The 27,561-nt window shown below is 45.4% G+C and overlaps 1 protein-coding gene across 2 annotated transcripts in view; it reads right to left on the reverse strand.

Moving 5' to 3' along the window:
• Positions 1-27,561, reverse strand: part of VPS13D (vacuolar protein sorting 13 homolog D) — a 265,793-nt gene that overhangs the window by 13,142 nt on the left and 225,090 nt on the right. For both annotated transcript variants that reach the window (XM_065935730.1, XM_065935729.1), the window contains exon 67: positions 2,128-2,259. In XM_065935730.1, the coding sequence (XP_065791802.1) occupies positions 2,128-2,259 (132 nt within the window). The remainder of the gene's footprint in view (positions 1-2,127; positions 2,260-27,561) is intronic.

The following is a 27,561-nucleotide window of genomic DNA, read 5'->3' on the forward strand; positions in this document are numbered from 1 at the left end:
ATATTAATGCATATGCATGGGATTTAAAAAGATGGTAATGACGATTCTACATGCAGGGCAGCAAGGAGACACAGATGTAAAGAACAGACTTTGGGACTCAGTGGGAAAAGGCGAGGGTGGGATGATTTGAGAGAATAGCATTGAAACATGTACATTACCATATGTAAAACAGATGACCAGTGTGAGTTCAATGCATGAAGCAGGGCACCCAAAGCCGGTGCTCTGGGACAACCTAGAGGGATGGGGGGGAGGGTGATGGAAGGGGGTTTCAGGATGGGCGTGACACATGTATACTGGTGGCTGATTCATATTAATGTATGGCAGAAATTGTCACAATACTGTAAAGTAATTATCCTCCAATTAAAATAAATAATTTAAAATATAAAGGTTCTTTTTTTCTTTTAATGAGGTCATAAGGGTGGGGCCCTGATTCTCTACGATTAGTGTCTTTATAGGAGCCATCAGAGATCTGGTTCAGCCTTTCTCTGCGTATGAGGACACAGCTAGAAGGTGGCCATTTGCACTGGAAAGACAGCCTTCACCAGGAACCAAATCAGTTGGCACCTTGATCTTAGACTTCCCAGCCTCAATACTACAACAAACAACTTTCTGTTGTTTAAGTCACTTGGTCTGTGGTATTTGGCTTTTGGCAGCCTGAGCTGACTACCATAATGTCATACATCTCCATCACTGAGAGACCCTCCAGTAACAAAGGGAGTTTGAGTTACAAAAAACCAAATACAGGAAGATGCCTTCCTATGCAGTAAGCAACACATGAATTCTGGATTTGACTTTCGATATTCCCATTCAAATACTGCTACAAAACTATGAGATGAGGTCAGCTTAACACATCAGTAACAATGACACTGAAGGCTCTTTAAAGAGCTAACCTCTACTTCAGATACCCTTTCATCAACCAAAATAAAAAACAAAAAACCCCTCATGATCCTCTAAACCCTCCTTACCTTGTTTATCCTGAGATAAATAAGCATTCAAAGAAATTAAACTAGCATTTTGCTACTTACTAGGGCAGGACTAACTGCTTTCTTTGGACTGGTGATTCTAACACCTATTTAGGTTACAGAGCATTTTATGTTAAAGGGGTCTCTGAAGAATATTGCAAAATAGTGATATACTGAATTCTACCATATCAACTGGAGAAGACACTTGAGAGTCCCTTGGATTACAAGGAGATCAAATCAGTCAATCCTAAACGAAATCAACCCTGAATATTCATTGGAACGACTGAGGTTGAAGCTGAAACTCCAATACTTTGACCACCTAACGTGAAGAGCTGACTCATTGGAAGAGACCCTGATACTGGGAAAGATTGAGGGTAAGAGGAGAAGGGGACAAGAGAGGATGAGATGGTTAGACAGCAAGCTCACTGACTCAATGGACAAGAGTTTGAGCAAAATCCAGGAGATAGTGGAGGACAGAGGAGCCTGGTGTGCTGCCGTCTATCAGGTCACAAAGAGTCGGATATGAGTTAGTGATTCTACACAACAAACATATCAATTAGGAAAAACTTCACTAACTGAAGTTATAACAAGATCCTAAGTATACAAGGCTCCACATTCAAGAGGAGCCAAACAACCTTAAGAACGTTGCATTTCCAAAATTTTCAGATACTAGTTGTTTATTTGTTAATCTGTTTTGTTTTAACGAGCATTCTTCCGCCAACAACAGCACACCAAAGTTTAGGAAAATTTTACAGGGCAAAAAAAAATCTTTGGGTTGAGAACATTTTATCTTCTCTCTTTGAACTAATTAGAAAGAGAATGCCAACATTAAGGTCCTGCTGTGGAATTCAGTTTGAGAACCACTGTTACATCTAAATGTATAAAACATCTGGGCTTGGGACTTTCCTGGCAGTCCAGTGACTAGGACTCCTTGCTTTCAATGCACGGGGCATGGGTTCAATCCCTGGTTGGGGAACTAGGATCCTACATGCTGTCTGGTGTGGCAGGAAAACAAAACAAAACAAAAACCCATCTGGGCCAAGGAATCTCTGACCAGTTCCCAGGCCTCAGAGTCATGATGATACTCAGAAATGGACAGAAACTTAGAGACAGAGAAGATGACCTGGTGAACCAAAAGGGCTGGTTTCCCACAGATGCAACTCACAATTCGTCCTGTATGTTGTCTGTCAGCTTGAAGAGCTGCTCCTGGCCCTCTGCCTGGCTCTCCGAGTAGCGGGGAAGCAGGCCCTGGGGCCCTGTGCAGCAGCGTGGCTTCCGTACCCTCTGTGCTTGAGTCCTAAGGCGGGAAGGTGGACAGAAAAGCAAAAGGGTTACGTGTTAATGCTAAAATGACTTCCCTTCCTTCCTCGTCTAAGATAAAAATGCCACTTCATACAGGATATGCTCTAAATCTGCTGACCAGCATTAAACCCACATTCAGTATCCCTTGTGAACGCACTTGAAGAAAGTGGTTAAAATCTCCAGTTTTGAATAAGAACTTCACCGTTGCCATTTCCTAGACATGTGATCATGGGCAAGTCAGTTCACTTCTTCAACCCCCAGTTCTAGTTCTCTCTGGAAAACAGGAGGGCAGTACCTACCCTGCAGGATGGCTGCGAGGATCAAACAAAACTATGCCCACCAAGCCTGGGCTGGACAGAATGTGGGCTTTCTGCCAACGGTGACTCTTGCCACTGCTATTATTATTGAACTTCCACTGGGTCATCCTCTATTTTTCTAGGGATCTCTGGAGAGACACCTCTAGACTTGGAAAAGGTCAGGAAGAAGAGTGAGAGGCTTTGGCCATGAGTGAGAGCACACCGGGCTCCTCATCTTCCAGGAGGAGCTCAGCTGCCTGGTGTCGGGGGAGGGACACAGGCATCACAGGAGGGAGGAAAGAGGCTCCGTGGACCAGTCCCAGGCCACAGGCTGGGCTCTAACTCACGGTCTTCAGCTGTCGGTTGCCCAGAGGAATCTGCTTTGCTATGGCTTTCAGGGTAGGCTGGTGTTGTCTTTTTCCACAAACCATATACAGGGTAATTGATAAGTACTTTCTGGTGTTTTCCTAGAAACAGGAGTCCATATTTGTCTTGGAAAGGCTGTGCATATTTCAGATGACTGATAAGAGTGTGCCTGGTCTGTCCTCGGCCTTGTACTTGGTGTACTTTTCATTATTTGTTCCTGGATTCCAGTGAAGCAAAACACCCCTCTCTAGACACATTTAAATGAGAGGCTGAGGCTTGCCACTCCTGAATCATGAACTAAAAGAGACTTACTTGCAGGGCCAGGAAAGTGCCTGGTGGGCAAATCAGGTAAAAAAACAGGGACAGAAACAGAAATCTGCCACAGGCCATGCCATGGGTGAGATGGAAAGATGGGACAACTCAAAGCCCTCCTGGGCCCACGTCAACACTCTGCCTACCAGGCCACATGCACCGGGTCTCAAGCACCATACCTGGGTAATGCTTGGTTTGGGCTTGGAAACCAGAAATCCAGTGATTAATTTTATAAAAAGTTCAGTAAAAAGGATACCCCAAGAATACTACTACTAATTGTGTTCTCCGAGTGAGACTAAAAAGAAGTTCTGAAGAGACGCAGAAGTACAGAACAGACTTTTGAACTCTGTGGGAGAAGGTGAGGGTGGGATGTTTCAAAAGAACAGCATGTATATTATCTGTGGTGAAACAGATCACCAGCCCAGGTGGGATGCATGAGTCAAGTGCTCGGGCCTGGTGGGCTGGGAAGACCCAGAGGAATCGGGTGGAGAGGGAGGTGGGATGGGGGATCGGGATGGGGAATACGTGTAACTCTATGGCTGATTCATATCAATATATGACAAAACCCACTGAAAACTAAAAAAAAAAAAAGAAGTTCTGATCATCTGCCATAAGGGAATGGGTAAAAAACACAAACCACTCTATTTTATTTACATGATATAGTCACACACTCCTGCTGTGCACAGTCTCAGTTCCTTCTTTAAGACAGAGGCACACCGCAGGCTATTTAGATCCCAACAACTGACTGAAGGGGGCTTCCCAGGTGACTCAGCGGTAAAGAATTTGCCTGCCAACTAAGGAGACACAGGAGACGAGGGTTCGATCCCTGGGTCAGGAAGATTCCCTGGAGAAGGAAATGGCAACCCACTCCAGTATTCTTGCCTGGAAAATCCCACGGATGGAGGAGCCTGGCAGGCTGCAGTCCATGGGGTCACAAAGAGTCACACACAAACGGAGTGACTGAGCATGCAACTGACTGAAAATATGGAGGGAGGCAGAGAGGGCTGCCATCAACGCTCAGAGAGAAGTCTGACAACTGTTGTTGTAAGGATGCTGGCAAAACACCGTGTGGGAGAGAAACCAGGGGAAGGAGTGAGCAGTGCTTTCCCAGGTAGCTGAGTTCTGTTCTTATCTCCTGGTCCAGTGAAATATCTACCGTCATTTCAAACACTGTCTAGGATAAAAACATATCTTTTCCTCAAGTCAGGCTTACTATCCTATCACCCCTGAAGCTCTTGGAAGAGGCCTGGGTGCTGTGGCCAAAGCCCAAAGGCCCTCAGGAGGCCTGCCAAGGCTGCTCCTCTACGTCTTTCAATGTAAGGCTGCATCCTGACTCCTCTCCCTACGTCCTCCTGGATCTACTGGGGGGTTTGAAGGCTCAACTTTCAAATGTGCCCCAAATCTCTCTTTCTCTATCACTCTTGTAACTGACAAATGATCTCTGGATTTGGAATGGATTGCACCAATAGTTTTCTAACTTATTCTTTCTGTTTCCACTCCTGTCCTTCTCCTCACAGCAAGTTGTTTCAAAAACAAGTCAGGTTAAGTTGGTCATGAACTCAAAATACATTTGCTTCACATCCCACTTAAATAAAAATATTTGCTTATTGCCTGGCTCTCCACCTGGAATGTAAGCTCCATGAGAGGAGGGATTTTGTTTCATTCCTGGGTTCATCGTAGAGAAGCAGCAGTATTAGCTGAAGAGATGAATGAAGGCATTTGGAGGTAGGGGTGGGAAGAGGTATCAAGGCTACTTTGACTACTGAGCTAAAAATGAGAGGTGATATGCAAACTTTGCTGAAGAGATTATAGACCATGAATGCTGAGCTTTGAAAGCCAACAAAACTAAAGCAAAATATGAACCAGCTCAAATCCCAACTTCCTGAGGGAAAGGTCAAGGGTGTATCTGGCTAGTCAACTAGTCAAAACAAAGAAGGTACATGAAGGCAGAGACGTGACAGTAACATCTCTGTTGACACATGTTTTCCTTAGAAGAAACATTCTTTTCATGAGTGCCCAAAGCGGGGGAAAAACATGCTACCAAGGAGGAGAAAACTCAGTGAAGTCCTGCCCTCCTTGGGTGAGATCCGAGAAGCCAGAGCAGGCAAGAAGAAGTGGCCCGTTTCTGGATCTGCGCTCCTGAGAACCACATCCCCAAAATAACGACCACAGAACAGTTGTAAATGTAAGTAAGCGGCCCTCTATTGTCACCAAATAGCTCTCTGGTGCCTACAGATGGTCTTGACTGGGTAGCCGCCCTCCACACCTTCCCCAGAGTTCTGTGATCCAGTCTTCCCTCTACGTCCAATGCGTTATCTTCTAACTTTCAAACTCTAAACCCAGCCAAATGCCAGAGTTGTTCCCTCATGGGTATGCATCGCCTGTTTGTTAAGTTTTTTTATCTGTCTCCCCAACAGGCTGCAAACTATCTTCCCATTTCCAAGGTCCTCATTCCGGGATTGACCAAACACCAAGGGAAGGCTGGAGGGAGTATTCAGATCCTGCTCCCTGGAGCTGCCTGCTGTGGCATTCAAGGCTCACTGTCCACACAGACATAGGAGGGAGCTCAAATTTGCTGTAAGAGGACACGGAGTCACCCTGTGGTCTCATGAAGGTCCCTTTCAGACAGCGTGATCTAGACAGACTCTTAGTAGAAACAGAGATGGATTAAAGGAATTCTTCCCACAGTCCCCTACTTCCTTATCACTGCTGCTAGGCGAGAGAGGATTCCTACTTCTCTGAAACTTAACTAAAGTGTTAACCTCCTGAGGTCCAAGTTGGGAAGCTGGGGAATGGAGGAGTTAAAACCATTTGCATGTGAACAAATTTAGTTACAGACTTCAGCCAACAGAAAGTTTAAAGAGACATTCTTTAGTGCAGGCCCTTGTGTGTTATGGAAACTGCTTTTTTCATATATTGACCATGGCACTAAAAATTCGAGTATAACCCTTTGAGATCAGGATGACTGTACATGGCACAATCCTAAATCTGTTCACTCTGGGATTCACGAATATAGTTCAGTTCAGTTCAGTCCCTCAGTCATGTCTGACTCTTTGTGACTCCATGGACTGCAGCACGCCAGGCTTCCCTGTCCATCAACAACTCCTAGAACCTGCTCAAACTCATGTCCATCTAGTCAGTGATGCTACCCAACCATCTCATCCTCTGTCGTCCCCTTCTCCTCCTGGCTTCAATCTTTCCCACCATCAGGGTCTTTTCAAATGAGTCAGTTCTTTGTATTAGGTTGCCAAAGTATTGGCGTTTCAGCTTCAGCATCAGTCCTTCCAGTGAATATTCAGGACTGATTTCCTTTAGAATGGACTGGCTTGATCTCCTTGCAGTCCAAGGGACTCTCAAGAGTCTTCTCCAATACCACAGTTCAAAAGCATCAATTCTTCAGCACTCAGCTTCCTTTAGAGTCCAACTCTCACATCCATACATGACTACTGGAAAAACTGTAGCTTTGGCTAGATGGACCTTTCTCGGCAAAGTAGTCTCTGCTTTTTAATATGCTGTCTAGGCTGGTCATGGTTTTTCTTCCAAGGAGCAAGCGTTTTTTAATTTCATGGCTGCAGTCACCATCTGCAGTGATTGTGGAGCCCAAGAAAATAAAGTCTCTCAGTTTCTATTGTTTCCCCATTGATTTGCCATGAAGTGATGGGACCAGATGCCATGATCTTTGTTTTCTGAATGTTGAGTTTTAAGCCAAGTTTTTCACTTTCCTCTTTCACGTTCATCAAGAGGCTCTTCAGTTCCTCTTCACTTTCTGCCATAAGGGTGGTGTCATGTGCATATCTGGGGTTATTGATATTTCTCCCGTCAATCTTGGATTTCAGCTTGTGCTTCATCCAGCCCGGCATTTCACATGATGCACACTCTGCCATATACGTTAAATAAGCAGGGTGAAAATATACAGCCTTAGACCAACTTGGAACCAGTCCGTTGTTCCATGTCCGGTTCTAACTGTTGCTTCTTGGCCTGCATACAGATCTCAGGAGGAAGGTAAGGTGGTCTGGTATTCCCATCTCTTGAAGAATTTTCCACAGTTGTGATCCACACAAAGGATTTAGCATAGTCAATGAAACAGCAGTGGATATTTTTCTGGAACTCTCTTGCTTTTTTGATGATCCAACGGATGTTGGCAATTTGATCTCTGGTTCCTCTGCCTTTTCTAAATCCAGCTTGAACATCTGGAAGTTCAAACACTGTTGAAGCCTAGCTTGGAGAATTTTGAGCATTACTTTGCTAGCGTGTGAGATGAGTGCAACTGTGCTATAGTTTGAACATTCTTTGGCATTGCCTTTCTTTGGGATTGGAGTGAAAATTGACCTTTTCCAGTCCTGTGGCCATTGTTGGGTTTTCCAAATTTGCTGGCATATTAAGTGCAGCATTTTTGCAGCATCATCTTTTAGGATTTGAAACAGCTCAGCTGGAATTCCATCACCTCCACTAGCTTTGTTCATAGTGATGCTTCCTAAGGCCCACTTGACCTCGCACTCCAGGATTTCTGGCTCTAGGTGAGTGATCATACCATCATGGTTATCTGGGTCATGAAGATCTGTTTTGTATAGTTGTGTATTCTTGCCACCTCTTATTAATATCGTCTGCTTCTATTAGGTCCATACTGCTTCTGTCCTTTATTGTGCCCGTCTTTGCATGAAATGTTTCCTTGGTATCTCTAATTTTCTTGAGATCTTCAGTCTTTCCCATTGTATTGTTTCCCTCTATTTCTTTGCATTGATCACTCAGGAAGGTTTTCTTATCTCTCCTTGCTATTCTTTGGAACTCTGCATTCAGATGGATATATATTTCCTTTTCTCCTTTGCCTTTTGCTTCTCTCTTTTCTCAGCTATTTGTAAGGCTTCCTCAGACAATCATTTTGCCTTTTTGCATTTCTTTATCTTGGGGATGGTTTTGATCACCGCCTCCTATATAATGTCACGAACCTCCGAACCTCCGTCCACTGTTCTTCAGTGGTGTTCAAAAAAACCACTGTTAAGTCACTATTTCTGAGTCATTTGCCTGTATGTTCCCATGAGCTTATTAGCATCTGGAAGGAAAGGACTCCATTCTTCTTGTTTCAAACTGGACTTCTGGACTAGACACATCATTATCTTCAGTTGAGGGCCCACTATCATCACTGGCTTTTTATTTATTTTAAATGACATAATAAACATCTGTGAAACCACTATCCCTTGTGCGAAAACCCCATTGTTTGACCATAACTTGAATCTATCTGTGTGGTCCTCTCCCTCCCTTCCCCCTCCCCGTTCCTCGCTCCTTTTCCTCTTCTATCTGAGACTGCCACTACTCTCTATCTTGCACTAACCATTCCTTTACTTTCCTTCTGAATGGAGTCTTATCACATTTCAAAGTATGCTCTGGTATAGTCTTGTTACATTTTCTGGTTGTCATTGTTTGGGGCTTCTGAAAAAGGATGGCACTACCTTTTTCTGTTTGCAGCCTTACTTCTTCCTCCCTCCTTGAAGTCCTATTGTAAAGATCCAATCATTCTTCTGTATGCAGCTATAATTCAGTTGTTGTACTGGCTTATAACCATTCCGCTGTATGAATACACCATCATTCATCCAGCTTCCTGCTGACGGCACATGGAGTATTTCCAGGTTTCCTACTGCAAACAATGCTGCTGTGTCCACTCCTATACCTGTCTCCTGGTGAACCTTGACGAGAGCTTCTTTGGGTACATACTTAGGAGCTGTTTGCTAGACCACAGGGCATGAATGTGCAGCTAACAAGATAATTCAAATGGTTTTCAGAGAGGCTGAAGCAATTTGCACTCCCACCAGCAATGCACTTCAGAGAGCCTAGTAATCTGTATCCTTTCCAGCACTAGGTACTGTCCAGGATAGCACTACCCAGCACATAGCCACTGGCCACGTGTGGCTACTGGCACTTGAAATGTGGCCAGTGTGACTGAGGAACTGAATTTAAATTTTTTCATTTAAATGTACTCAAATTTAAATGGTGTATTAGATAGCACTGGTCTAGCTTCTAACATTTTTTGCTGCTTGAATGGGTTTCAAATAGCATCTTGTCTTCTCATGCCCATCTTCCCCTTTCAACCTACAGCATAAGGGATTCCATTAAGAAAAGAGGCGCAGATGTGGAGGCCGCCCACAGGTGCCAGAGCAGAAAGATCAGCCTCCGGGCTCTCCTGCCCGTTAGGGCTGGGACATCCTCGGACTGTCCTCTGGCTTCCCCACTCACCATCACCTTCGCTGACAAGACATGGTGCCTCTTGGGTAGGGTCTTGGTACCACCATCCTGGGGTTAACGAGTCATTCAACAAGGGGTGGCACAACTCCACCGCTCACCTCTCATGAGGGGATGGCGTCTCTCACTGACAAACACTTCATGGAGAAGAAAGCTTACAGCACGAGCTGGCTTAGTGCAAAGGCAGCAGCTCTGCCTCCACAAACCTTTGTTTAGCCCAAGGGCCGCGGTGCACTTAATTGCTGCCAGCTGGGGGTCTGTCGGCCATTTTAAGCCCTAGGCTGCTGCGGTTTAGAAATTTCACAGTGTATAGAAAGAAGCAGGCGTTCCAGTCAACCAGTTAATCCAAAATGTCAGCACCAAACGAACTTGGGCTTTGAACTCCATGGAAATGTCAGGGCGCCGGCTGTACAGCATGGACGACCCTCCCCCCACCCCCCACCCTGGGGGAGAAGGGGCTGCTGATACAGTGGCTGATATACTGCAGATACCCACCTAGCGGGGGAGATCAATGCAGAGCGGCTCTGCATCTGGCCACTGCTCTCTGACGTTCACTGGAGCCAAAGCCAAAGATCAGAGTAATGAAAACAATCCCTGTCATTTTCTTGAAGCAGCAGTAAATCCAAACAAGGTGACACAGGGCGATCTAACCAATTCCATCTACTGAGTTGATCCTGCCTTTCAGCCAGAGGGTCAACGGTTGGCCAGCTATTATTTGTTCTTCGCTTCTATGATGAGTAACCATGTCATAGTTCTATTAGTTGAAGACAGATGTTGTACACACATACACACACCCCTGTACAGCTTGAGTTAAGATATTAGTTGGCTGAAGAATCTGTCATGGCCCACGTCTATCAACCAAGTGAACTTCAAAAAACAATCAGTAAATGAGGAGAAAGTGTGTGTGTCAAACATGTGACTTCCTAGCCTAAGAGAATGTTTAGTCAACTGATGACTGCCATCTTCCTTAGGGACTCTGAATAGACCTCAGCAAGATGATGGATTGTGCTTGCATTTACTTTATGTGTGTGTCTGAAACTTTTGTTGTAATTAAATATTTTACCTGTATATACTTGTGTTAGACTGAGCACAATTAGGCTGAGAAGAGATGGTCAACCCAGACTCTCTCTTTAAATACTAGCTGTTAATGAATGACAGGGCTTCCCTGGTGGCTCAGATGGTAAAGAATCTGCCTGCAATGCAGGAGACCTGGGTTCAGTCCTTGAGTCAGGAAGATCCCCTGAAGGGAATGGCTACCCACTCCAGTATTTGGCATCTGGTCCCATCACTTCATGGCAAATAGATGGGGAAAAAGTGGAAGCAGTGAAAGATTTTATTTTCTTGGGCTCCAAAATCACTGTGGACGGTGAGTGCTGCCACAAAATAAAAAGACTCCTGCATCTTGGAAGAGAAGCTATGACAAACCTAGATAGTGATTTGAAAAGCAGAGACATCACTTTGTCAACAAAGGTTTGTATAGTCAAAGCTATGGCTTTCCCAATAGTCATGCATGGATGAGAGAGTTGGACCATAAAAAAAGACTCAGTGCCAATGAACTGATGCTTTGAATTGTGGTGCTGAAGAAGACTCTTGAGAGTCCCTTGGACAGCAAGAAGATCAAAGCTGTCAGTCCTAAAGGAAATCAACCCTAAATATTCATTGGAAGGACTGATTCTGAAGCTCTAATACTTTGGCCATCTGATGCAAAGAATGGACTCATTGGAAGGACCCTGATGCTGGAAAAGATTGAGGGCAAGAGGAGAAGGGGGTGGCAGAGGATGAGATGGTTAGACAGCATTGCTGACTCAATGGACAGGAGTTTGAACAAACTCTGGGAGATAGTGAAGGACAGGTAAGCGTGGCGTGTTGCAGTTCATGGGGTTGCAAAGAGTTGGACATGACTCAGCGACTGAACAACAAATGAATGACAGCTACAAAGTACTAGAATTCTTGACTGAATGGGTTAAACATCTATCAGTTCTCTAAAAGGAATTCAACAGTCTGTCTCAACAGTATTCTCCACACTGGAGTGTATGAATTGATTAAAACTTCCTCTGATATCCTCTGCAGCACAGTGTCTAGACGATCAGCAAGCCTGCCATGCCAAGGGTGACATCTGATCTCTGACCTGTAGCCTTCTTCTCATGACTGTATCCACTTCCAAAGACTAAGTGGAAAAGGACTTCACTAACTCATTTTACTCCCTTCAATGCAAACTGTAATCAAAGAAGACTCTACTATAGGATGGAGACCTCTGAAGTTTGGCTAGTTTACAGGAGAAACTCCTCCCCATAGTTGCATGACAGAGAGAATTCCACTTTCTAGAATGTACTCAGAGATAATATTCCACCCTTAAGTTTAATGATAACCACTGGGCTCTGGCTGCGTTAAACCTTGAACTGAGGAAATTACACCAAATACCCAATGACAGTTTGGATTTTGAATACATTAAAAAACAACAACAACAAACAAACAACAGTTGGGCAGAAAGAAACCCTCTGTCAGTAGAGGTTGATTCCTAAATGAAATTACTAACTGAGAAGCCAAACTGAGAGCCTTGAGAATGACTTGTACCTGCCTCTGCCCCTCACCATCATCCCATTTAATGAACTTTTCCTGAGCGTAGGCCGTGCTGGGCCTTTAGGAAGACAGAGGTGAATAGAGTTCCCAGGGATCTTCCTGGAGTCTAATGGAAGAGAAACAGAAACAAGCAATTATAATGCGGCCGGGGAGCCTGAGGACAGACAGAGTGTAACATGGCAGCAGGGTTCAAGTCCCAGTTCCACCGTTTACAGACTGTGTGACCTACTGCAGGTTGTGTAACCTCTTGGAGCTTTGGATTCCTCATCTGTAAAATCGGATACTATTGGGGCTGTTGTGAGGAATGTCAATCAATAAGATACAGTGCTTATAACAAAGCCTGGTGCAGAATAAGCACTCAGTAAAATGCTACTGATGATGATGCTGATGATGGAGTATCTGCAGAGGGGGCCATGCGTGCACGAGAGGGGCCCTAACTCAGCTTAGCCTCAGTGGATGAAACCAAGATGGGCCAGGACCCAACATCCAGTCTTTCTCTCTTAGTTTTCTTATTGGGGAAACTGCTTCAAATGGAAATATTCCCCTTTCCCTCTTGCTTTCTTGTCAACATTCTACTTACCTCTCCCTAGAGTTCTGAAGTCATGTGTGTAGCAACATATAAAATTCCATATTGTATTGTTATAACCAAAAATGTGGGAAAGATGCTGATTCATGGAATTGTTAGAAATTATATGACCATTGCTGTTAAGTTTTTTGTGACTTGACATCCTACAGTGGGGACAACGTTTCCTGGGCTGGGCTTTCTCCCATTGTGGGATTCACACCTGACTTGTTTATAGGGGTCAAGGCTTCCTATAACCTAACATATGTTTGGGGGACTCCAGGACACTGCAACTGTGATAGTTGGTAGGACTAATGCCAACAGAGATGCCGGTTGGGATTTAAACTCTAAGAATGAGACTAATTCAGAGCTTTTATTCCTAGTCCACTAACTACCTGTTCATGAAGCTGGGGGGAGGAGTAAGGCAAACTCGACTTACAAAGAATTTCAATCAGTGGACAATATGATACTGAGATTACAGCCCGATAGCCTTGGATTTTCTGAAATGACTAACTTTGCATGCATTCTGGGGTTGATTTTCAAAAAGTAGTTAACAACTCACAAAGTGGTTTGCAACTTTCAGCATCCTCACGATAAAAACAAGGTGTTTATAAACACAATCTTCATTTATGGTTAAGCACAGCATTCTGATTCAGTGTAAGGCTTACAGGAATCTCTCAAACTATGGTCGGTTTCACTACTAACCTATCACCTCTAAGGCCAATCCCAAGGTGCTTCACATGGGCCTAAAATACACTTCCTGGTAAACTTATTTTGTAGCTCTTAAGTACAAATGCTAATGATAAGAAGTTGATTAAACAAACCATATTACTTTCAGATTGATTTCTAGCAAATAATTACATAATTACTTTCTTTTAATCTTTACATGACCAACCTTCTCCCAAAAGCTGGATCCCTTTTAAGAGAGGGATGAAATTTAGGAGCATAGTGGTGCAGGAAGAACATGTCTTTTTCTTTGGAAAAAGACAAACAGACCTGAATCCCTATCCAGTCACTTATTAGCTGGGTGATCCTGAAGAAGTTACCAGATTGCTCTCAGCTCTGGTTTTCTTGTCAGTAAATGGGAATATAATACTTACTCGGTTACGACTGTTGAGTTAATATATGAAAAGTGTACAGCACACTGTCTGGTACATAGTTATTGTTGTTTAGTTGCTAAGTCATATCTGACTTTTTTGCAACCCATGAACTGCAGCCCACCAGGCTCCTTTGGCCATGAGATTTCCCAGGCAAGAAAACTAGAGTGGGTTGCCATTTCCTTCTCCAGTGGATCTGCCTGACCCAGGGATCAAACCCACATCTCCTGCATTGGCAGGTAGATTCTTTACCACTGAGCCACCAGAGAAGAGCCTGGCACATAGTAGGTACTCACCAAAGTTGTCTGTCTCCCACTCCCTTATTAAGAATTACTGGGTAATTACTGGTCATAGCAAACACCCTCTTCCAACAACACAAGAGAAGACTCTATACATGGACATCACCAGGAGGTCAAAACCGAAATCAGATTATTTTCTTTGCAGCCAAAGATGAAGAAGTGCTTATACAGTCAGCAAAAACAAGATGGGAAGCTGACTGTGGCTCAGATCATGAACTCCTTATTGCCAAATTCAGACTTAAATTGAAGAAAGTAGGAAAAATCACCAGACCATTCATATATGACCTAAATCAAATCCCTTACGATTATACAGTGGAAGTGGGAAATAGATTCAAAGGATTAGATCTGATAGATAGAGTGCCTGAAGAACTATGGATGGAGGTTCGTGACACTGTACAGGAGGAGGTGATCAAGACCATCACCAAGAAAAAGAAATGCAAAAAGGCAAAATAGTTGTCTGAGGAGGCCTTACAAATAGCTGAGAAAAGAAGAGAGGCAAAAGGCAAAGAAGAAAAGGAAAGATATATCCGTTTGAATACAGAATTCCAAAGAATAGCAAGGAGAGATAAGAAAGCCTTCCTAAATGATTAATGCAAAGAAATGGAGGAAAACAATAGAATGGGAAAGACTAGAGATCTCTTCAAGAAAATTAGAGATACCAAGGGAACATTTCATGCAAAGATGGGCACTAAAGGACAGAAATGGTATGGACCTAACAAAAGCAGAAGATATTAAGACGAGGTGGCAAGAATGCATGGAAGAACCATACAAAAAAGATCTTCATGGCCCAGATAACCACAATGGTGTGATCACTCACTTAGAGCCAGACATCCTGGAATGTGAAGTCAAGTGGGCCTTAGGAAGCATCACTATGAACAAAGCTAGTGGAGGTGATGGAATTCCAGTTGAGCTATTTCAAATCCTAAAAGATGATGCTGCAAAAAGTGCTGCATTCAATATGCCAGCAAATTTGGAAAACTCAACAATGGCCACAGGACTGGAAAAGGTCAATTTTCACTCCAATCCCAAAGAAAGGCAATGCCAAAGAATGTCCAAACTATGGCACAATTGCACTCATCTCACACGCTAGCAAAGTAATGCTCAAAATTCTCCAAGCCAGGCTTCAACAGTACATGATCCATGAACTTCCAGACTTTCAAGCTGGATTTAGAAAAGTCAGAGGAACCAGAGATCAAATTGCCAACATCCGCTGGGTCATCGAAAAAGCAAGAGAGTTCCAGAAAAATATCTACTTCTGCTTTATTGACTATGCCAAAGTCTTGACTGTATGGATCACAACAAACTGTGGAAAATTCTTCAAGAGATGGGAATACCAGACCACCTGACCTGCCTCATGAGAAATCTGTATGCAGGTCAAGAAGCAACAATTAGAACTGGACATGGAACAACAGACTGGTTCCAAATCGGGAAAGGAGTATGTGTTTTTTCACCCTACTTATTTAACTTATATGCAGAGTACATCATGTGAAATGCTGGGCTGATGAAGCACAAGCTGAAATTAAGACTGACGGGAGAAATATCAATAACCTCAGATATGCAGATGACACCACCCTTATGGCAGAAAGTGAAGAACTAAAGAGTGTCTTGATGAAAGTGAAAGAGGAGAGGGAAAAAGTTGGCTTAAAACTCAACATTCAGAAAACTAAGATCAAGGCATCTGGTCCCATCATTTCATGACAAATAGATGGGGAAACAATGGAAATAGTGACAGACTTTATTTTTGGGGGGCTCCAAAATCACTGTAGATGGTGACTGCAGCCATGAAATTAAAAAGATGCTTGTTCCTTGGAAGAAAAGCCATGATCAACTTAGACAGCATGTTAAAAAGCAAAGAAATTACTTTGCAAACAAAGGTCTGTCTAGTGAAAGCTAGTTTTTCCAGTAGTCATGTATGGATGTGAAAGTTGGATCATAAAGAAGGCTGAGTGCCGAAGAATTGATGCTTTTGAACTGTGGTGTTGAAGAAGACGCTTGAGAGTCCCTTGGACAGCAAGGAGATCCACCCAGTCCATCCTAAAGGAAATCAGTTCTGAATATTCATTAGAAGGACTGATGCGGAAGCTGAACCTCCAATACTTTGGCCACCTGATGCGAAGAACTGACTCACTAGAAGAGATCCTGATGGTGGGAAAGATTGAAGGCAGGAGGAGAAGGGGACGACAGAGGATGAGATGGTTGGATGGCATCACTGACTCGATGGACATGAGTTTGAGTAAGCTCTGGGAGTTGGTGATGGACAGGGAGGCCTGGCATGCTGCAGTCCATGGGGTCGCAAAGAGTCAGACACGAGTGAGCGACTGAACTGAAGTCAATTTGAAATGCCAAAACACATCATTTTTAAAACTCAGATTTGAAATTTTAGCTTGACAGCACACAATGGAAAATATGGCTTACTGAATATGCAAGAATGATTCAAAAGGGGAACAGCAAATGTTTGGATGCGTACATGTTTTCCACAGGAACTAGCACTTAAGTGTTTACTCACCTGACTTACTCCATCTGCACCTTATTTGTTTAAAGAACTTTTTAAAAGCAGCTAGAGTTAATCAATCTAGCAGCTCAGTAAATTATACCAAATGTCAAATTCTTAGAATTGGAAGGAACAGAGTTTTAGAATATTGCCATTAATAAAAGTCATCATAACTGACGTTTTCAGAAATAGAACACTTTATCTAAATGAAGTCTGTAAGACTGCCTGAATGCATCCAACCCCTGAAAAGTGAATGGGTGTGTCTGAAGGGGGTGGTGATGGGGTCTGTGTCCTTAGCCTCTACTCCCACCCCTAGCCCCAGGCCTCCACACTCTTATTGCGTGAAGGGCCTCCCTCTCCTGTGATCAAAACCAAGCAGGTCTGGGTGCTGCAGCCTCTGAGGACCTGCTTTGTGACTTGTTTGCTAATTTATTTATTTGGCTACATTGGGTCTTAGTTGTGGCACATAGGGTCTTCACTGAGTCATCAGGACCTTTTGTTGAGATGCAAGAACTCTCTAGCTGTGACATGGAGACTCAGAAGTTGCAGTGCATGGGCTTAGTTGCTCTGCAACATGTGGGATCTTAGTTCCCCGACCAAGGCATCAACCCTGCATCCCCTGCACTGCCAGGTGGATCCTTAACCACTGGGCCACCAAGGAAGTCCCTGATTGTTTGCTTTCAAACTGTTTATTCAGACTGGAAGTTTCATACAATCTTTTACGACTGAACAGAGAGTACTGGTCAAGGTGAAGTAGAAAAGGAGAAAGAGGGACCAGGAGAAAATGCTTCAAAAAGGGATGAGGACACTGAAGACCAGCAACTCATGAGAAAGAAAGTTGATGTACCGTTGCCTCACTCACAGGAATAAACAGGGTGTTTCAGGCTCTGAGGTTGGACTTGAGACCCTGAAAGGGTCACGGAGCCAGCCACCACATAACCTCTTCTCCAGGCACCAACCTTTCTGGGGAGGAGCCTCCTGCTCGAAACAAGTCTGGAGAGTGTGGCGAGAGCCGAATGGAAGCCCCGTGTGACCAGAGCTTTCTGCCTCTCCCACGAGTCGTACCCCAGCTCAACACACACACAGATGCTAAATGGCTAGACTGAAGGCCATGAGCCCATGCGGGAGCAGGGGAGTCAGAGCTGCCGCTTCTGAAGGGGGCTGGGAGCTTGAGAAGGGGTTGCCCATCGGGGGGACTCCTCTTTGCCCAGCCAGAGGAAGGGCTGGGAGTTGGTAACAGCCCAGGAACTCCTGGGGCACAGGAATGTTGATCATCTCCCCGTGGACGGATACTAGAAAGTTACTGACCAGGGTCATGTTCTCCCAGGGTGGGGGGAAGTGACAACTGGACAGCTGCCTGGTGGTACTGGGGGACCAGGCACCATCTGTACTTTTGCAGGAAGGAAAAGAGCAGTGGGGCCTGGAACTCTGGAAACGGGCGAGGGGCCTGGCTCCCTACGGATGGTCAGGTCCGGGGTTGACACTCAGCACTGAAGCAGCTCAGAACCTTCTGACCAAGGTGATCAACTCTGTGCACCAGCTCAAATTCCATGGAGATATTCTCCAAAGCAGTTTTTACTTGTGGCTTTCATTATTTTAGTCCCCAAGTCTTAGGTTCTGTTGACCTAGAAACATATCACCTACTCTTTCTCATCTTCTGACCAGTGGGTGTTTTTTATGGTTTGTCTTCAAATTTAACCTGAGCTTTCTCAGAAGTCAAGGCTACCTCTCAGAGAACCTACCCTCTGCAAACAAGAGACAGCACCTTCCTTTTCAACTTGGGTGGAACTGGCTCTGGCCTAGTGTTCCAATGCCCTCAAGACACTCATGGATTTTTCAGGCCGAGGAAGACACTGTTCGGTGTTCTGGCTCTTGCCACAACACCCGAGTATAAAGCCAGAGCAGGAATGAGGCAAGGAGAACATCTATGTGTCCAAATGAGGATTAGGTCCCAAGGTGTCCTTTCTGTCCGGACAGGAAGGAAACAGAACCCAAGCTGGCAGCGAAGTGATTGCCTTTGGTGCCCTCAACAAGGGGTATGTTTCTGCCTGTTCCCATGACGTTCAACCTGGTGACAAAAGATTCTTCTTTACTTGGTGATAAGAAGGTCAAGCTGCCTTATAATTAAGTGCCGCCGGTGTGAACATGAATGGGACGGATTGCCATAGTCCATCAACCCTTGGCAAACTGGTTTGTTTGGTCTGGACAGCAAACAACATTCCACACTACTGGATTTTCTTTTTTTTTCTCCCAGATCCCCTGCGGCCCCATCACCTCCCCCCCCAACCGTTTTTAAAAATTACAATCTGTTCTGCTGTCTCAAGTTACATTCTGTAAATAATAAGCAACACTGATGAAATGCAAAAAGCTGAAAATTTGTAAAGCAGAAAGATCTGCAGCCTGTTTCACATCTGTGTCACATTAAACATGCACTCAACAGATCTGCTGATTCCTGTCTAATCAGCACACGAGGCCGACGTGGGCCAGGAGGGCCTTCATGCCACAGGCCACAGTGGGGCCGAGGGCCACTGGGGGCAGGTGAGGAGGGGCCGAGCCCATGGTGCAGACGACACTTGGCCGCTAGCCTGCTCCGGTCTGGGTCCATGTGTGGCGCAGACTGGCGGGTCACAGCTGTGGTGAGGTCACAGGAGAACCACCACTCAGAACCCCTCCTTGCCAGTCATCCGTCAGTGCTGGTGAAGCCAGGTGCATGGCGGTTAAACGAAATAACATGTTTCAATGATAAAATGTCTCATTTGAAGGAGCTGGCTCCCTATACATTAAGATGACTACAAAATAAAAATAGAACAGAAGGAAACCAATTAAAGCCCATTTGGGAAAATGCTTAGAGGCTACTAGAGATGTTAGTTGTTCTGCCAGGCAAAATCTGATCCTGTCTTTACCTCTTCCAAGCATTTTACACACATGCACGCATATGTATACACGCACATCTGTAGGATGTGTGCAGCCACTCATGCTACCACCAAGAAAACTGGCAGAGCATAAGAAGAAACTGGCACATTTTAAACTTGTGGCATTGTGTGAGTCCCCAGATGATTGCAAGGCTCTGTGTTGGGGGGAAAAAACCACATTCAGACTCAACATGGGGTCTTAAAGCAGAGGAGCACGTGAACCTCTAAGGATACTCTTTGGAAAAATAGCGAATTGCCACCTCCACCTGCTCTCTTACATCTGCACTTGCCCTTCAAACTTAGGTGAGAAGACACTAAGACCAACAGTGCTGGACCCCCAGGGTCCACAGTTTGTCTCAATGGCTGCATTTATTTAGTTTTGACTCTAAGCTTCACAAGATTCTTCTAAGGATGTGTTTTATTAGCAGTCCATTTCACAGAGGAGGAAACCATGCCTGAGAGAGATTATGAAGTTTGTCCAAGGCCATTCAGTTGGTAAGTGGCAAAATCCAACTTGATCTTGGGTCTTTATGTTAGTCTCAGACACGGTAAACTTCTTATCAGCATGACTGTTGGTGAAAATCTCTTTAATGCATACTCTGAGTTAATCACTGTGTTAAGCAATCTGAAAATCCTGGAGGGACACCAAAGAAGGCAATAACATGATCTCAAGAAGCTTACAGTCCAGTTGGGAAGATAAGGTGTTTCTACCTAGATAAGGTGTTTCTATCACGTGTTATCAGTGATGGGAGAGCTAAGGAGGCCTGGCTCTACACACTGCAGAGGACATGGCTCCTGGAAAGGCCCCTGTATTCAAGTAGGGCCCTGACCAAAGGCAGAGCAAGGTTTTTATTAATACAGCAATGTATAGCATCAGTACTAACCTGCCAAGTTTTATAGTAGGAACTGGTGGTAAACCAATACTAAGAAGAAAGAGGAAATAAATAAGACAAAGGTCAGTCAGCAGACCACCCCACGTACAATCTAAAAATATCTGACTGAAGCCTCATTCTTTTTTTAATTGGAGTATAACTAATGTGTTAAGTTTCTGCTGTACATCAATGTGAATCAGCTATAAGAATACATGTATCTCCTCCCTCTTGATTCTCCCTCCCAACTCCCCCCAATCCCACCTCTCTAGGTTATCATGGAGCACTGAGCTGAGTTCCCTGCCCTATATAGTAGCTTGGCTGAAGCCTCATTCTTAATGGGAAAGCAATGGACTGAAGAACAGTAAGCAGTGTCAGTTCTCTATAGTCATGATGCACACTTTAACTTCATTAATGGAATTTGCCAAGTGACTAATCTAAATTTTATTAATATTCAGAAGAAAGATATATATCAATGTGAATATAAACTGGTAAGATGACAACTACTGGAAGGGTAGGATCAAGACAGGATGCAAATAAACAAAAACAAACATATTCAAAAGGAAGAGAAATTCTGACCTCAAGGGTTTAAAAAGAACTGGGGTGAAGAATATGCAAGTATAATTCACAAAGGAAGAACTCTAAGTGGCAAAATGAAATATGAAAAGATGATGTAATACCCTACTGATGGAAGAAATACAAGTAGTATCACTGAAAACATTCCCTCTCAGATCAGCAGAGACTCAAACAGTAACAGTGCCTTGCCTGTAGTACAGCATCTACATTATAAACTTCTCAACAGAATTCTGAATGAATAAATGAATGAACAGCCAAAGCTTGTGGAGGGCCAGAGAAGGGTCTTCTCAAGCACACGGGGTGGGAATACAGGTGTTTCAGTTCCCTAGAAGGCAATCTGGTAATGCGTTTCAAAGGGGAAAATGCATTTACCCTTAACCCAGCAATTCTATTTTTAGAAATTTACCCTAAAGAGAGAATTATACAAATGTGAAAAGATACATGTAAAAGATGCTTATAATGGCAAAAAAATTAGAAACATACATCAAGAAAGGTCTAGCTGAGTACTGGGTTGGCTAAAGTTTGTTTGGGTTTTTCCATAACATCTGATCAGAAAAATATGAATGAATTTTTTGACCAATATATTGGTGTATATGTGCAATTCAGTATTATGAAAATGTTAAAAATGACTTACTAATATTACCTAATGTTAAAAACAATTTACTTACTAGGCCATCAATAGTTGTGCCTCTATGATTCATCTAACGTCACATATACATATGTATTTGTATGTGAGTGTGTGCACATATATATACATACATACATACTAAGGTATCTGGTCAGGGTTACACTATGAGCCTTTTGGTGATTATTAACAGCCAAGTAGGACTGAGTTATTTTACTTTTCTTTTTAAAAACAGAAATAACAGTACCTATTCTCATTGGCTTGCTATAAGAATCACAGACTGTGAATTATCTTGGGAGTGTTCATACACTATGAGGGCTCATATACTGTTTGGATATGAGAACAGCTCAGGTTTGTACATATCTTTAAACTCACAAGACAGAACTACTTTTTAAAAAGATGATTGAGGGAGCAGTCAGACACAAACACCAAAACATCTAAAGTACACCGAAGAAGCAAAGCATGAGAACCAACTGCAACGATCGTATATTGAAGACAAGCATGGGTTGGGTACAGGCTAGTTAAGGAGTGAGATTGGCCTGTCTTCGTCTGGAATGGCTTTTTCTGCGTGAAGTTTTCTCCAGAGGAAAGGCCATGAACTGGCCATTACTATCACTTCTCCCTGGACCGGGAGGCCTGGCCCTGAGCTACACTGGATGGTGGTAGGGCCGTGGATGTTGCTTTGTTGACCCGAGGGTCCTCTGCAGGGGGCTTCCTTTCTAGCACATTTCACTCATTTTTCCAGCACTGTCTTGCTTTCTGAACCTGAGCAGCAGAAGAGAGGTCACCTCTTGCTTGTGGTAAATGGCTAGCTCGGAGTAAGGAGGTGGGGGCAAAGGGGGGGTGGGCATGGGTTAGGCGGGACCAAAACAGACCCAGGTGCTCAAAGCACTTACCCTAAAGAGCCCCAGAAGGCAGGACACCAATTGCAAAGCAGGCACTCCAAGAATGGGTAAAAGCAAAAGCACTCTGCCCCCACAGCTTGCCCCAAACCTTCTTCCTGCTAACCCGGGGAGAGAGAACATCTGGACCTAGTTGTGAGGCTCTCCAGCTGCAGAGCCACTAGAGTGAAGTTCGTGTTTCACTGGAAATTGCATTTCAGGGGCTTACAGGCTGTCCTTTCTGATTCTCATCAGGGTGAAGTACAACCTAGAAGACAAGCTGGTTCAGAGACCAAATCAGCTTTCCTTTGAAATGCTCTCCTCTCCTCTCCTGATTCCCCCTTTGAAAGCAGACTTAACGGTCCCAGTGGTGAGAAATCAAAAATATGAAAGAAAGAAAAGGGCGTGGGGTCGTCTCAGGTGGGTTTCTGCGCCTCCATAAAGCTCAGACCCATGCCCTGGGTCACAGCTGCACCGCACCTTCAGAGCATTTGCTCTCCGAGGAAACAAGAGCCAAGGAGGCTGAGTTCACGTGAGTCACTGGCCTGGGGCTTTCCTCTATCGGAGTGGAAAAAAAGTGAATCGAAAATGTACTAGAACTTGCTGAGAGCCAAGGAGGCAGAGGGAAAAGATGCTAGAGCCTTTCAGACAGAGCAGGTAGCAGAATAAACAGCCTTCCAACCCCAGTCTGGGGCTAGCCACTGCTTATGCTCCATCATGGGCATTTGTAGTTGGCCTTTTTGGGCTTTGGGACACAAGCCTGTCAGCAGCCCCAACCAGTCAGCAGTGGGTGCTGGCCCGCCTGCCTGGGCCTCGCTGGGCCTCTGAGAGGAGCAGGTGCATCAGGGGGCTTGTCCAGAGAAGCAGAGGCTACAGCACTGCTTTCTGCCACGCTAACACAAAAACACAACCCCTACTCTAGTCGCTCCTGTCCACCGAGCGACTTTCTCCCTCTGGACCTGGGGGCAGAGGCAGTTAGGGCAGGCATGTGGCTTTCCAAAGAACAAGTTCCTTGGGGTGGAGAGAAGCCGGTATGCCTGGGACATCCCTAATGCTGCCAAAGGAAGGTGAGTCGCACATAAGCCAAGAGGTGACTCTGGAGTTGCTGCTCTGCGCTGCTTCCCTTTCGAAGGATCGCTCAGATGCAAGCTGCTCAGACCAGGCTTCCTTCTGCATGCTACATAAAGCACTGAAATTTTCTAGTGCTGTCTTAAGATCTCTGCAGATAAGAATCTCTATAAATTTCACTTTGTGGATCATCTGGCCACCTCATGGCATCTTTAATCATTGTTAAACGGAACAAAATAATTCAAAAGAGCAGAATTTCTTCCTACAATTGAACCATTCTATACCCCCGAGGATTTCTCTCTTCATATCCCCAAAGACCAGCCACAGCATAGCTCCTGGATGCCACAACGGCTCAAGTACATGACAAAGAGAACCCCCAAACATGTGCATATTAAAAGACATCCAGCCCAGTACCAAGGTCTGCTAAACCTTGGGTTTAGCAATCATTTCACGGAATCCAAACCATGGAGAGAGCTTCATCCAGGGACTACCAGAACCTGTTTCTAGGCTTTTAAAGCACCCTGACTAGAGAAGCCTAACTAGATAGGATGGCTATCTGGCCATCTCAGGGGTGGCCAGTCCCGTAGCCTCCTCTACTTCTAGAAAACTTTTCTCAGGACCCTAAACACCAAAACAAATAGATGTTACCCTTGACCACTAAAAGATGGTCACAGCACTCTGTGCACATACTTAGATGTTCTCATCTCCTTCCATGGCCTCCTGTAGTATGTCCCGGTTGAGAGTTCTCAGGCCACCAACTGGTGAAGATGGCCTTGGCTGGATGGCAGAGCAAAGACAAGTTGGAACTCGCATGTGTGAGTGCTATGTTATGAAAGTAGAGAATTCTGAACTTGGAAGGATACAGTGGTTCATCATTGGGGGAGGGCCTGAGATGCAGAAGAGAGGACCAAGGGCAGCACAGCTCCTGGACACAACACTTGGCTGCTCGGTTCTCCAAGCAGGCCGTCTGCCACCTCTGGGTTAAGCTGGTAGTGGTGAGAGACTGTGACCAGCACACTTCAGGCGGTGAGATCCAGGGTGAAGAGCGTGTGTGTAGCATGCTCAGTGGCTCAGTCGAGTCCAACTCTTTGAGACCCCATGGACTGCAGCCCATCAGGCTCCTCTGTCCATGGAATTATCCTGGCAAGGATACTGTTGCCTTTTCCTTCTCCAGGGGATCTTCCTGGCCCAGGGATTGAACCAGCATCTCCTGAGGCTCCTGCACTGGCAGACAGATTCTTTATCACTCCACCACTTGGGTAGCCCAGGGAAGTCTAGGGTAAAGAAAACTTCTCTACTAACTACAATAGTGTCTTTCCCCAGATATTCTGGGTCATAGGCAGTATCCAGTTCCTATCCTCCGCATTTAGGAGTCAAAAGGAAGTGGATCTGAGACCTGGTAAGAGGACTCAGGTTTAAATCATGGGGCTTTTTGATGGGAGAGACCAAGAAATTATCCAGAAATAGCACAGAAGTTAGAAACGTGTGCTCTGTGTTCAGACTTTCAAAGTCTAGTTCCCCTTCTCATTACCTCTGAAATCTTAAACAAGTTGTGTAAATGCTCTGTGCCTCAACTTCATTGTGCTGTTTTTGTTGTTTAGTCATCCAGTCGTGTCCAACTCTTTGCGACCCTGTGCGCTGTAGCCCACCAGGCTCCTCTGTCCATGGGATTTCCCAGGCAAAAATACTGGAGTGGGTTGCCATTTCCTTTCCATGGGATCTTCCCGACCCAGGGACTGAATCCACACCTCCTCCACCCTCAATTTACCCATCTGTATCCACTGACCATAGCCTGCCTGTTGCAGACCAGTAGTTCTCTGGAAGGATAGAAATACACGTCTTGCTGGATGGTATGGACAAAGGACAGGCAGGCTCCCAGTATGGCCAAAGGATGTGACTGGCTGATGGCTAGGACTAAACAATTCCCTTAATGCTTCTCCTCAGGTGTCTGAAGACAGACAGCCCTTTCTTTCTGACTGTACTAAAGACCAGTGCTTTGTTGGTCTGTCCATAGACTCAGGGCAGTATTACTACAACGACCAGGCTTTTTCAGGTCCTGCTCTCCTGGATGAGGGTGGTGTGCAGCTGACAGGCAGCAGGCTGGGCTAACAGGCTTTTCATGGGACAGTCTCCCACCTGCTCTGGTTTAGCGATCAGGCTCAGGAGTAGAGAGGGCCAGAAAGTGAGGTTGTCAGCAGGCTTCAAGGAAGCTGGGAGGCAGGGAAAGGAAACAACCATCCCGAGTCTCAGAGACTCGACAGGAGTGTTCCACCCCACACCGGTGGCATCCGACCGCCTCTGCCACCGGAGCAGCCTCCTCCTCGGAGACGGGTAGGTTTCCTGTTGTGTCAGGCCCGCTTCCTTTGGCAACATTATCCTGCAAACAGAGAGCTACTTTGAATAAAGCACTAAGGTGTCCCGTTTCTGACCTGGGAGGAGGGGAGGAGGCGAGGAGGCAGGCAGCTCCATTTCTCCGGAGAGAAGCATCGGGCGCCTGGACCCTCTCTAGACAGTGCCTCTTCCCTCTCCCCAGTCCTGAAAAGCCCTGCTTGGAGAAAAGAAACATGCTGACTTTCCTGCGTGACCTCAGATGGGCAAGTTCTGAATGGCAGCTGGGTCTATTACATGCCGTGTGAGAGGGTTAAACAGGACAGCCTCAGCTCTTTATAAACTTTTGCCCTGTGGATATGTACTCATTGGCGGTAGTACAAGCTGTATTACACGCCTTAACGATACGGTTCAACTGTCGGTCAGGCTTGGGCCTGGCCCTGGGCCAGACCGCAATCAATGGGACACAGAACCTCCCCCTTCAGATCATCACGAAGGCTCATATTATCTCCTTTTCGTCGTGCTGGTTAAATTTATGGAGCAGAACCCTGAAGCCGCATTCCTCGGCCTGGGCCGGCCCACGCGGCCCTCCCTCCCTTTGTTCGGTACTGTAAGCCAGCCGTGCTCCGGAGGACTGCGGGGTTGTTAGTTCAGGCACTGACTGTTTGCTCATGACTGAAATGAAAAGAGTTCAGTGGAAGGGCAAAAGGACAGCCCAAGTGTAAAACCCCATCCCAGCGGGCCCTGGGCCCCTCCGTACAGGCCCCGCGCTGCTCCTGAATGGACGGTCGCACTTTGTTCTCACAAAAGCAAAATCTGCGGTCTGATCTCTGATAACCCTTCTCTGAAGCGGCAGCCAAGCCCTCCTGTGGCGCCCCTCCCGGGAAGCTCTGGACCCTGGGTACCGCGGAGCACGCGGGCCCCTCACACAGCCCAGACATCAAAAGGAGCCCCAGTTCCAGGGCATCTTCCGGGCTTGCCAGGTCCCATGGGGGGTGGGAACGTAAACACTTGAAGTAGCTGGTCTAATTTTAAAGTTAAAACAGGAAAAAGTAAACGTATGCTTCAGGCCCTGGCTACCAAGGCGGGATATGGGCACACTGTCTGAGAATGTGTGCACGCATGCGCTTGTGGAGCGGCTGTGCACACCCGGAATGGAGTCTCTGGAGTCCAGCAGGAGAAGGTCCCCTGTGTTAGACCTGTGGAGTCTGCCCATTTGCTCTTATCAGTGACCTTCAATATCTGACTAGTACGAATAGCCCGACAAGTTTTAGAGCATAACCCACGAGGAGTGCACTCCCCTAACATCTCTAGAGGATACCATCCAATGACTGGAAGGTAAGTCATCCCCAGGCTGAACCAGGCTCTCCAAGGGATGAGCCAGTTGAGTCCACGGTTCATCGTGTATGTCTCCCTGTCTCAGTCGTTCCACCTATAAAAGGAGGCAACTGAGCTGACCAATAGAACTCTTCTAACCAAGGTCCAAGCATAATAGAGAGGAGGAGTAAGAGACACAGAGAGAAGGAACCCCAAACCCAAACCCACCTGAAGACATGATGAAAGGTTCAGGTAGGAAAGCCTTTGAGGGGACTTTATCAGTGCTTTCAGCCCAGTTTTGTCCTTTCAGCCATTGTTAGGCAACACTAGTCTAGGGCCCAAGTTTGTTTAAAAATAAACCCCGAAATCCCACACCAGCAAGACAGGTACTAAAGCCCTTTCCAGTTCTGGGTAGAGGCAGATGTCTTTCAACAGAGTCTCTTGAAGCTAGTGGCCTTTTTCCCATCAGACCCTGATTCAGTCT

This window comes from Muntiacus reevesi, chromosome 5 (assembly GCF_963930625.1).
Source record: "Muntiacus reevesi chromosome 5, mMunRee1.1, whole genome shotgun sequence".
Lineage (NCBI taxonomy): Eukaryota > Metazoa > Chordata > Mammalia > Artiodactyla > Cervidae > Muntiacus > Muntiacus reevesi.